Below are 12,741 nucleotides of genomic sequence, written 5' to 3' on the forward strand. Positions count from 1 at the left end.
TTTATTGACAATTATAAAGTATTGTTATTAGTCTCATTGTAAACACAACTAGGAAATGCTACTTGTGTTAGTCTGCTCAGGCTGCCATAACAAAATACCACAGACCAGGTGTTAAAAGACAGAATTTATTTTCTCACTCTTTTGGAGACTAAAATTCTAGATCAAGATACTGTTGAAACAGGAGGAAGGGCATGGGGTACAACCTTAAAAAGAATGACATGGCCACAGAACATGAATAAACTGGTTAAAACCATCTAAGTCCAAGATGGCTGAAGACTCAACTCCCAGTAGACCTTGAGCCTCATTATGTGCTCATTGTAATACATGGGCATATGCTAAATGACACACCCACCAGCATCATGACAGTTCTGAGGCCAGCCATAAAGGGTCAAAATGTGGGCAGTGGCCCAGTTCCTAGAAATCTCCACCCCTTCCCCCAAATAATTGGAATAATCTTCCCACTCACTAGCCTATGAAATTACCCAGCCCACAAAAACTAACCACACCACGTTTTGCGCCTCTCTCTTCTTGCCTTCTGCAATGGCCCACACTCTGTCTGTATAGTGAGCTTTTCTCTAAATAAATCTACTTCTTACCTATCTCTGAATTCTTTCACGATGTAGCAAGAACATCAAATTCATGAGGAACAATGTCAGGATTGGTTTCTGATGAGAACTCTCTCCTTGGTTTGCATATGACTGTGTCTGACTATGTCCTCACATGGCCTTTCCTCTGTGTGTCCACAGAGAGAAAGAGAGCAAGCTCTAGTACCTCTTCCTCTTCTTATAAGGACACCCTGTCCTATGGGATTAAAGCCCCATCCTTATGATTTCACCTAACCTTTATTTCCTTTTTATAGGCCCTGTCTCCACATCACACTGGGGTATAGGGCTTCAATATAAGAATTTTTGGCAGGACACAATTCGATCCTTATCAGAACTGTTTGCAAAGTATTTCCCGTTCCTATTACAGGTTTCACAAACTGGTAATGTTTGTGAATGATTTTACCTTTCTGAGGGCAGTACAAACACATTTCACACTCATTGACAACCTTTGTCCTTTGAAACTATTTGCTGAAATTGGGTTTTGTATTATTTGCTATATGATCTGAATATTTCCAAATAGTTCCTAGTTAGGTCTATTGTTCCAAAGTGACATATCCTAATGATCACATTTGAGAATCTTCTGATAATATTCATGCTACTTTCTCATTGCCAAGTGTCTTTTGAAACATCTGTCTTAAAAGTAGAAGATGGTTTTCCACATGCCAGAGATGATAATATGTGAACAATTGTTTTTCTCTTTAAAAGCTACCTGGAAATAGAAGGAACAGACCAGTCAAGAATGATAAATCATGATTGAGATCTAAATTCTCCTCTTGATTTTTATGTCTTGCCTCTGTCAGAGTTTTCTAACATGAGGAAAGAAAAAGAGCTAAAGCTTTCACTATGCCTACGTTAATTTTCCACTGTTTCATAGGAAAAAGCAAATATGCCTACACTTTGTTGAACATAGTGACATTTTTAGATTAGCAGAAATCTAGGTCAAAGTTCTTTAGCGATCTTCAAAGTACTGCTTTTCTGTTAAAATGGAAACTGGGATTTCTCAAAGCAACCCCCAGATAATTTTCATTAAATAGATAAACTCCCAGATATGTTGTACATGAAAAACTTTCGAAAATGGCATTGGTGCTGTGAGAATGTTACTGCAACCAGTTTCATATGGTTCCTGCCCTTGGTTAAAAAAGTATTCTGTCCTACTGTTAGCTAATGTGACACATGCCTATAGATTATTCATAATGGTAAGACAGTTGTGTGTATGGAGGAGTAAAATAGTACATGTATTCTGTCTATGTATATGTGCAGAAACCAGGCAAACAGAAACAGCTTTACTATATGTTTACAAAAATGTTATTTGAACAGAATTTTAATAAAACAAAAATCCTCTAAGTGGCCTTGATTTTAAGTGCCAAATATTTGCATTTGCTTTCTCAGGCAAGATGGCCAGGTCACTGGATCTACTGAGACTTTAATCAGCCCGTCCTCTAGAACAGCTGCCTATTCTTATGAAGCCAGGAAGATGCTCAGGTACCGTGGTCAGTTATGGGATAAATGACAGGACCATTCTCCTTCTGGCTTTTTTTCTCCTGTTTTTTTTTTTTTTTTTTTTCTTTAAGAAAACATCCACATGCAACCTGATCCTTCCTTTGAAATACAGAAAATTTTTTAATTTTGCTGTTGTTGTTTTTATGCATTTTTTTGTATTCCAATAAAACTTTCTTATTTTAGATTTAATTTTTAATTGAAAGATAATGCTTTACTGTATTGTGTTTGTTTTTGCCATGCATCAACATGAATCAGCCATAGGTACACATATGTCCCCTCCCTCCTGAACCTCCCTCCCGTCTCCCTCCCCATCCCACCCCTCTAGGGTGTTACAGAGCCCCAGTTTAAGTTTCCTGAGTCATACAGCAAATTCCCGTTGGATATCTATTTTACATATGTTAGTCGTACGTTTCCATGCTACTCTCTCCATTTGTCCCACCCTCTCCTTCCTCCCTCCTTGCCCATGTCTATAAGTCTGTTCTCTGTGTCTGTGTTTCCATTGCTTCCCTGCAAATAAGTTCATCAGTATCATCTTTCTAGATTCTATATATATGCATTAATATATGATATTTGTTTGAAGTGCAGAAATTTAAAATTTTAACCAGTGGCTTTATAGGCTTATACAAAGGTGTTGAGTAAACATCTTGGTCATCTGTAAGTTGTCAGTTATGAATAAATGTAGATGTGATTTTTCCTTAAAAGTCTATAATTTTTTAAAAAAACATGATTGTGACATTGAATTGACTTCCTTGCTGCTGCTGCTGCTGCTGCTAAGTCGCTTCAGTCGTGTCCGACTCTGTGAGACCCCTGAGACAGCAGCCCATCAGGCTCCCCCATCCCTGGGATTCTCCAGGCAAGAACACTGGAGTGGGTTGCCCTTTCCTTCTCCAATGCATGAAAGTGAAAACTGAAAGTGAAGTCCCTCAGTTGTATCCGACTCTTAGCGACCCCACAGACGGCAGCCCACCAGGCTCCTCCGTCCATGGAATTTTCCAGGCAAGAATACTGGAGTGGGGTGCCATTGCCTTCTCCGGATTGACTTCCTTAGGTAGATTTAAAGGTTTCACTAAATCATGTGTTATCATGTTGGTTAAGTAAGGTCCACTCTTTGCCTGAAATTTGTGGGGAAAGCAATGGTTTGGAAGTATGAATGAGACATTAGGGTAATAGACACTAAAACATAGTACACAAATATTCAAAGTAATCATCATGGTCTACAATAGACTTGCTAAGTGACTGATTTTCATAGTAGTATTCTGGAAATAGGCCAAGACAGTAGAAGTGAAGACAAAATGGGAAACATAAATTTTTCAGAAATGGATTAGTACCAATTTAACATTGATATTAAAAGACGCTTACTCCTTGGAAGGAAAGTTATGACCAACCTAGATAGCATATTCAAAAGCAGAGACATTACTTTGCCAACAAAGGTCCGTCTAGTCTAGGCTATGGTTTTTCCTGTGGTCATGTATGGATGTGAGAGTTGGACTATGAAGAAGGCTAAGCACCGAAGAATTGATGCTTTTGAACTGTGGTATTGGAGAAGACTCTTGAGAGTCCCTTGGACTGCAAGGAGATCCAACCAGTCCATTCTGAAGGAGATCAGCCCTGGGATTTCTTTGGAAGGAATGATGCTAAAGCTGAAACTCCAGTACTTTGGCCACCTCATGTGAAGAGTTGACTCATTGGAAAAGACTCTGATGCTGGGAGGGATTGGGGGCAGGAGGAGAAGGGGGCATCAGAAGATGAGATGGCTGGATGGCATCGCTGACTCGATGGACGTGAGTCTGAGTGAACTCCGGGAGTTGGTGATGGACAGGGAGGCCTGGTGTGCTGCGATTCATGGGGTCACAAAGAGTCGGACATGACTGAGCGACTGATGATCTGATCTGAACATTTATATTTCATGGGTTATAGTTTAGAAGGCATATATGAGGATTTTTTTTCCATTGGATTGTATAATTACCTTGTTAATTTGATTATCCTATAAACAAACTTTAAACATAAAGTCAAATGGTTTGTATTGCAGCTCCAATACTGAAACCAGGCATGCAGGATCAAAAGATACAGTTGTGTACACAAGGACATACATGGAGAATAGGTACTGGAAATTTATTTGAAGTATTTTGCTTTATGTATTTTATAATTGTGAAATAATCTGTGTTTAAGAAGAAATGTCATTTTTTAAAGGTATGCTAATTTTTTTCAAATAACAGACCATTTAAAAGAGTACTGAGTTCTAGATATAAGTTAATAATTCTTTATAATCTTTCCATTATTTGTAGTAGTAGTGTTAGTCGCTCAGTTGTGTCCAACTCTTTGCAACCCCATGGACTGTAGCCTACCACCGTCCTCTATCCACAGGATTCTCCAGGCAAGAATACTGAAGTGGGTCACCATTCCCTTTTCCAGAGGATTTTCCCAATTCAGGGATCAAACCCAGGTCTCCTGTGTTGCAGGCATATTCTTTACCCTCTGAGCTACAGGGAGGTTATATTTTTAAGTAGCTGTCAAATAATTGTACAAAGTCATAGGACAGACTAAATGATATTTTAATATAACACATGTATACATCATAGGATTGTTATTTGAAAGTAGTCAAATAGACATACTTGCCCATAATGAACCTTATAAAATCACACAAGTATTCCTGTGCTAATTTGGAGTCACATTTTAATTGTTTCTGTTGCTCACCTCTAATCTGAAACAAGGGATATAACTTTTTAGTAAACATGCTCAGGCCCAGAAATTCTGCTGCCCGATGTGATGGATGTCGAGGAAAATGTCCACCAAGATCAGGGATTCACAAGTTATTCAGTTTTTCAGGAGTCTATAAAAAAGAATTAGCCTAATTGTGGCATAGGGTAACAGTGGGGCATGCAAATATGGATAAACCATGGGTTGTATATGTGTTGATCATCACCCAGTTCAAAGAGACCAGAGAGCAGTGTACGGGGTGGGTATGGAGCCTCCATAAATTCAAGGTGTGTCAGGATTTGAGCAGCCTTCCCCCTCAAAAGGATTTTTCAAACCCAAATAAATTTCCTTGTGAAATGCAACCTCAACCTTGATTTTCCTACTTAATCCAACTCTCCCTAAAATCAACAGTGATTTAGAATCAAATCTGAGTTTGTCATTTACTGACCATGTGGCCTCAGCAAAGCCACTTGACTTCAATTTCCTGTCTCAATTTTCTGACCCATAAAATGGGAATGACTGTTCACATGTCATGCATCAATATGCACAAACTCACTTAGCACCGTGGGCTCTGTGATCCATAAAGCAGTTTCTCTTTCTGACAGCAACTGCCTGGAGGTTGTTTGGAGGGAGAGAGAAATTTCTCATTAAAAAATCCCAGGTGAGGCATGTGGAGTTACCCCTCACTGTATGAAATAATAGGAACACATTGCTTCTGGTCCTCATACGTTCCTGGGTAGCGTACATACTGGGGAGGCAATTACAGGCAGCCAGCCGGTTAGTGCAACGCACTCTTCATTTGTCTCCAGGAGCGAATGACATTCATGAACTGGAACGGAAAGGGAACAAAGAGGACTTTCGAAAGTTAAAATATTTTTTGCTTTATTTCAAACAATTTTTGGATGTTTTCATGTAAAAATAGAAGCTTCCAAGGTTTCCCCTAAAAGTTCAAGAGTATTTCTCTACGTGAATGATGTCTGTCTATATTTGCTTGCACTGAGTATAGTCATGCTTTGTGTATATTCTTTATGTTAGAACAACAGAGACCTTTCTTTTAGTAAAAATAAAGGAGGTGCAAGTACAAATTTTATGAAAAACGATAACTACTTTTCCTGCTTACACTTGTGCTTGCGATCTCCTTGCCCCATTCTTTACTTTGGTGGATATGTCGACTTAGGTCACCTTGGAGGTAACTTGCATATCAATACTTCTCCAGGGTAAAAAAAAAAAGAGTTGGTACATTGTCCTGACATATAACATATAACTCGCTTTGTTATTCACAAAGAATAACAATAGTGTGTGTGTGTGTGTGTGTGTGTGTGTGCGCGCTCTTCCTTGCCTACACAGGGGTATTAATATGTATCAATACTTCAACACTAGGGAAATAGTCCAGTTCTCACATGTCCATATGTGCTTGTTTCTAGCAAATCACCAAAGGATGGCTATCAGGAGACTGTCTCTGGAAAATACATACAAACTGTTTATTCGACTTCAGATAGGTGAGTATATCTGTACTTCCATACACACAAGTATACATATACCCATATCCACACATATATTAATAAACAGATATATTCTTGGGCTTCCTTGGTGGCTCAGATGGTAAAGAATCTGCCTGCCCATGTAGGAAATCCAGGTTCGATCCCCAAGTCAGGAAGATCTCTTGGAGGAGGGCATGGTAACCCACTCCAGAATTTTTGCCTGGAGAAATCCATGGACTGAGGAGCCTGGTGGGATACATATATATGTGTGTATTTATTTTTATAAATAATATGTTTTTATTAGATATGTGTATATGTACTTATAATATATATTTAATATATTTTTAGTATATATATATGCATTAAAGTATTACAAGTATATATATACTAAAGTATTATAAGTATATATATATTATATATATATATACACTAAAGTATTATAAGTATTTTATATATATACTATATATATACTAAAGGATTACAAGTATTTTATATATATATAGCATTCTTATTGTCCATTGAACTTGGAGATGACCCTCCTGAGAGTGATTGTTCTACTGCTGATTGTATGAGTGGAAGGAAATACAACCACCTCTGCATCCAGGAGTTTGTTCCTTGGCCTCCTGGCTGTCATTCTCTGATTTTGATGTATTTTGTTCCAGTAGAGCTTTCTGTGTTTTACAGCTGCCTCCCAGGCGAGTGTCTCTGCTGTGATCCCTGGGGTCCCCATTGCCACCACATTATTGGCCTCTAGGCTTCACTGCATCCCTAGATCATGTCCTCAGCCCTCTCTCCTTGTGGTCCTCTAGAGCCAGATCACCTTACAAACAGCTGCGTGGATGCACTGCTGTGACCCACTCCGAGCATGGGCTCAGTGCCCAGGAGGGAGGGCTAGGGTGAGCATCAGTTTAATGCCAGTAAACTGACCCCAGCATTTTGCTCTTGATTACTCTCTTTTAGCATGTAATGCTCAGTGGGGCAAATAGGTGACACTCATGTGACACAAGTCTGCAGACTTCCAGCAGAGAAAATGAAAATAAATAATTCATGTTGCGACCCAACCACTGGAAACCAGCTGTAATACAAATGTCTGATATTCTGTTGACGGTGTTTCTCCATTGCTGGTGCTAAAATAAGGCTCACTGAGGGTCAGGACATATTTTTATGCATAGCCTTAGCTTGGGACACAGTCCTTGGCACCTCACAGATACTCAATAAATTGACTCCAGAAAAGAAAAAAAAAAAAAAACAAAAAAACAAAACCTGTGTCCCATTTGCTGAGGGAAACATAGATGAACCAGGCATCAAAATTATATCCTCTTTTGGTCACTTTTGTGAGATCTTGTATTACCAAGGGTCTTCTGAGTGTCTTGGCTTTAAGTCATAGCTCTTTGATGTGACTACCTGAGCACCACAAATACTGTCTAGATAAGCAAAAAATAGAAAAAAAAAGACACAGAACTAGATTTTTCAAAATACTCTGAAAAGATCTTTGACTAACAGTATGATCTTAGTAAGGACATCAGCAACTTCAGAGTTTGGTGGGCTTATATTTTAATGGTTAGCTAAAGTGAAGGAAAACATCCTTCACTAAAGTATTGCTCTTAGTATGAAGAATTTCACTCCTGTTTCCCAAGTGGTCCTTGAAATTTTTTCAGTCACCAGAGCAAAAGTCAATTCTCCGTTAAAGCCTGTCAGTCAGGTAACATTTTCTGTTGATTATTGTGAGAAATTAGCTGTTTCCACACAGTTCTTATCTAGTCATGTCAATCCCATTTAAAGTCAAGTCATTAATACAGTTGGAGAAGGCAATGGCACCCCACTCCAGTACTCTTGCCTGGAAAATCCCATGGATGCAGGAGCCTGGTAGGCTGCAGTCCATGGGGTCACTAAGAGTCGGACACGACTGAGTGTCTTCACTTTCCCTCTTCACTTTCATGCATTGGAGAAGGAAATGGCAACCCACTCCAGTGTTCTTGCCTGGAGAATCCCAGGGACGGGGGAGCCTGGTGGGCTGCCGTCTATGGGGTCACACAGTCGGACACGACTGAAGCAGCAGCAGCAGCAGCATTAATGCAGTCATAAAAAAGAACAAAATAATGCCATCTGCAGTAACATGGATGGGTCTATGGATTATCAACTGAGTGAAGTAAGTCAGACACAGACAAATATATGGTGTCTGTCATATGTGGAATCAGAAAGGGTACAAACGAACTTATCTACAAAACAGAGATAGAGTCACAGATGTAGAAAACAAATTTATAGTTACCAAGGGATAGGGGAGGGAAGGGATAAATTGGGAGACTGGGACTGACATATATATACTACTATATATAAAATAAGAGATTCCCAGGTGGCTCAGTGGTAAAAATATCTGCCTGCCTATGCAAGAGATACAGGAGACATGGGTTTGATCTCTGAGTCAAGAAGATCCCCTGGAGAATGAAATGGCAACCCACTTCAGTATTCTTGTGTGAAAAATCCCATGGACAGATGAGCCTGGTGGGCTACAGTCCATGAGGTCACAAAGAGTCAGATACAACTGAGTGACTGAGCATGCACACACATTAAATTATTAGGGTATGAAAATTTATGACTAAGAGACCCAGTACTAGGGCAAACACTAAATTTAGTATGTTTTCTTCCTAATTATACCCAAGAATTAAACATTGCTTCAATTTATGATCACAATTTAAATTCTTAATAAATTAGAGTTTTAAGTCATGTTATATGTACTTTCATCACTTTCAGTTCAGTTCAGTCACTCAGTCATGTCTGACTCTTTGCGACCCCATGATCCACAGCACGCCAGGCCTCCCTGTCCATCACCAACTCCCGGAGTCCACCTAGACCCATGTCCATTGAGCTGGTGAAGCTGGTGACGCCATCCAACCATCTCATCCTCTGTTGTCCCCTTCTCCTCCTGCCCTCAATCTTTCCCAGCATCAGGGTCTTTTCAAATAAGTCAGCTCTTTGCATCAGGTGGCCAAAGTATTGGAGTTACAGCTTCAACATCAGTCCTTCCAATGAACACCCAGGACTGATCTCCTTTAGGATGGACTGGTTGGATCTCCTTGCAGTCCAAGGGACTCTCAAGAGTCTTCTCCAACACCACAATTCAAAAGCATCAATTCTTCGGCGCTCGGCTTTCTTTATAGTCCAACTCTCACATCCATACATGACCACTGGAAAAACCATAGCCTTGACTAGATGGACCTTTGTTGGCAAAGTAATGCCTCTGCTTTCCAAGGAGTAAGCGTCTTTTAATTTCATGGCTGCAATCACCATCTGCAGTGGTTTCAAATCATTTTCTGCATATTAAGTTTATAATAATGATTGTATTGGAAAACACATTAAAAGTGCTGTGGTCTAAGCTGGCCAGTGCCACTTTATAGGATAAAGATCAAATCCTCTGCACAGGATTTATGGGCCTTCAGCACCTTGTCCTGCTGAATACGGACTAAAGTTCAACCACTTCAGCCACCCTCATTGTGTCTCACCTTGACACGTCCCGTTCACTCTGCTTAGAACCCTTCCATCATGCCCCTCCCCACCTCACCTTGAAAGCTCCTTCACCTTCAAGCTTTAACTCACCTGGCAGTTATGCTGACAAGCCTTTCCTACTTCACCCCAGAGATTAGCTGTTCATCTGGCTGTGCTCTCCTAACTCTTCACATGTCCGTAATACATGGCAATCATCCACTCACCTGGCTACCCTAGTGGAAAGAAACTTCTTCTTGAAGGAGACCTTCTCACTCTTCTTTATATTCCCAGCTCCTCTCTCAGTGTCTCTGGAATGCAAGGATGCTAGATAGTGCCTGCTTTCTACTCTTGAAGAGTTTACAGTCTAACATGGGAAATTTAAGCGTTTGTGTACATATGTATGGGCTTCCCCACTGACTCAGTCAGTAAGGAATCTGCCTGCAGTGTGGGAGACCAGGGTTCAATTCCTGCCTCAGGAAGATCCCTGGAGAAGGGAACGGCTACCCACTCCAGGATTCTTGTCTGGAGAATTTCGTGGAGAGAGGAGCCTCTCTTTCCCCCTCCTCCCATCCACTTTCCCTCCTCTCTGCTTCGAGTCCTGGTCCTGATGATAGGATTGATTGTGATTTCTGGGCATGACTAGTTTCTTATCATCTAGTAAGCCCAATCAAAGGGCAGGCCCAGAGGCAGCCCAGGGCTCTGTGGCCGCTCTGCCTTCATTCACATCCTGCCTCTGCCACTCACTGGCTGCATGACTTACCCTTCTATACCTCAGCTTCCTCTTGTGTACAATAATGATAAAAATAAGAGTAACCTGCTTCTCAGAGATGTTATAAAGAATAGACAGGTTTATATACACAAAGTGCATGGAAAATGTGCTACACGTGTTAAGCATATTAGCACTAAAGTATTAGCTATTTTATTTCACTACCCCAGTACTTTGGAAATTCCAGGCTTTTTATGCTAACACCCTGAGACTAACTAGTAAACTCTGCCCAAGGTGCTACTTAAGACTATCTAAGATCTTCCAAAAGGATAAGAATCACATAGTTATTGGCCCTTTATTAAGGCTCTGATGTGACTCGAGGGCTTTAGAACTTGCTAATCAATTATTTACTATTGAACATTATTTTTCCAAAGTAAATTGCCAACAAAGGTCCGTCTAGTCAAGGCTATGGTTTTTCCTGTGGTCATGTATGGATGTGAGAGTCGGACTGTGAAGAAAGCTGAGCACCGAAGAATTGATGCTTTTGAACTGTGGTGTTGGAGAAGACTCTTGAGAGTCCCTTGGACTGCAAGGAGATCCAACCAGTCCATTCTGAAGGAGATCAGCCCTGGGATTTCTTTGGAAGGAATGATGCTAAAGCTGAAACTCCAGTCCTTTGGCCATCTCATGGGAAGAGTTGACTCATTGGAAAAGACTCGGATGCTGGGAAGGATTGGGGGCAGGAGGAGAAGGGGATGACAGAGGATGAGATGGCTGGATGGCATCACTGACTCGTGGACGTGAGTCGGAATGAACTCCGGGAGTTGGTGATGGACAGGGAGGCCTGGTGTGCTGCGATTCATGGGGTCGCAAAGAGTCGGACATGACTGAGCGACTGAACTGAACTGAACTGAATCATTTATTTATCACTGAACATTAATTTTCCAAAGTAAATAGCAAAGGATTTTTGTCACTAAAGTCACCCTAATATTCTGAGTCTTGCAATGACACCAAGAGAATCAGCAAGGGAGAATTTGGTGATTCTGAACCCTATAGTCCAGGGTATCCATCATTTGTGAATTTACCAACATGTTCTTGAATGGATTTCTATTTTTGTACTACTGAATGTTTGAGAGTTAAATTTTTATATTAATCTTCAACGTAATTTTTCTATGATATATGTACATTAATAATTTAAAACCCTCTTCTAGCTTCAAGGGGGTACTTATAACCTAGTTCAATTAGGAAACTGTGAACATCTTTAACCTGCTCAGATGCACTTTTGATTGCTAATGAATTAATAATTTGAAACTGTCTTTTATGTTAATTCTTTGATATCATTCTGAAATAACTAGAAGAATCCAGTCTGTTACTAGGATAAGTAAGTCCTCAACTTTCCTTGATTTTTACACAATTTACTAAAGTATCAATAAAATTAAAATGTTATTTCCATATGACTTTATGGGGAATACATCTGTCTTTTTCATGATGACAAATTTATTTTTAACTGCTTACATCTCTATAGGTCTGTCATTGAGAGAGACATGTGCACTTATTGTCGAAAACCCTTGGGCACAGAAACCAAGATGATTTTAGATGAATTACAAATTTGCTGCCATTCGACTTGCTTCAAGGTATGGCTATGTTTCTTGCATTTAATTCTCATACAAAATTGCATAATGACTAGAATAAAAATAATTATCTAATGGAATATATGAGATGAAGTTAAAACTTTCAGAAACACTGTCATGCACATTAATAATGCACTGTTTAAATGTTTTTTTGACTTCTCAGCTTGCAACTCCAAGGTTTATAATTACTCTCTTGACTTTAGGCTTAGAGTTGATTACTGATACGTTGATAACTCTTACTCTACAGATTTAAATCTATAAAAAGATAAACACTTGTTCTCTTTAGAAAAGTTTTTGCAGCATTTTCATAAATCATGCTGCTGCTTCTGCTAAGTCACTTCAGTCCTGTCCGATTCTGTCCGACCCCAGAGACGGCAGCCCACCAGGCTCCCCCGTCCCTGGGATTCTCCAGGCAAGAACATTGGAGTGGGTTGCCATTTCCTTCTCCAGTGCATGAAACTGAAAAGGGAAAGTGGAGTCACTCAGTCGTGTCCGACTCTGTGGGACCCCATGGACTGCAGCCTACCAGGCTCCTCCATCCATGGGAGTTTCCAGGCAAGAGTACTGGAGTGGGGTGCCATTCCTTTCTCCACATTGCAATAAACATATAATGAAATCCAAAAAGGAAAAGAAATTTT

The 12,741-nt window shown here is 40.1% G+C and overlaps 1 protein-coding gene across 12 annotated transcripts in view; it reads left to right on the forward strand.

Moving 5' to 3' along the window:
• SCEL (sciellin) overlaps nt 1-12,741 on the forward strand; it is a 140,464-nt gene that overhangs the window by 123,511 nt on the left and 4,212 nt on the right. For all 12 annotated transcript variants that reach the window (XM_070800358.1, XM_070800363.1, XM_070800364.1 and 9 more), the window contains 4 exons: nt 1,995-2,087; nt 4,135-4,206; nt 6,227-6,301; nt 11,998-12,106. In XM_070800358.1, the coding sequence (XP_070656459.1) occupies nt 1,995-2,087; nt 4,135-4,206; nt 6,227-6,301; nt 11,998-12,106 (349 nt within the window). The remainder of the gene's footprint in view (nt 1-1,994; nt 2,088-4,134; nt 4,207-6,226; nt 6,302-11,997; nt 12,107-12,741) is intronic.

The sequence above is a fragment of the Bos indicus genome, chromosome 12, assembly GCF_029378745.1.
Source record: "Bos indicus isolate NIAB-ARS_2022 breed Sahiwal x Tharparkar chromosome 12, NIAB-ARS_B.indTharparkar_mat_pri_1.0, whole genome shotgun sequence".
Lineage (NCBI taxonomy): Eukaryota > Metazoa > Chordata > Mammalia > Artiodactyla > Bovidae > Bos > Bos indicus.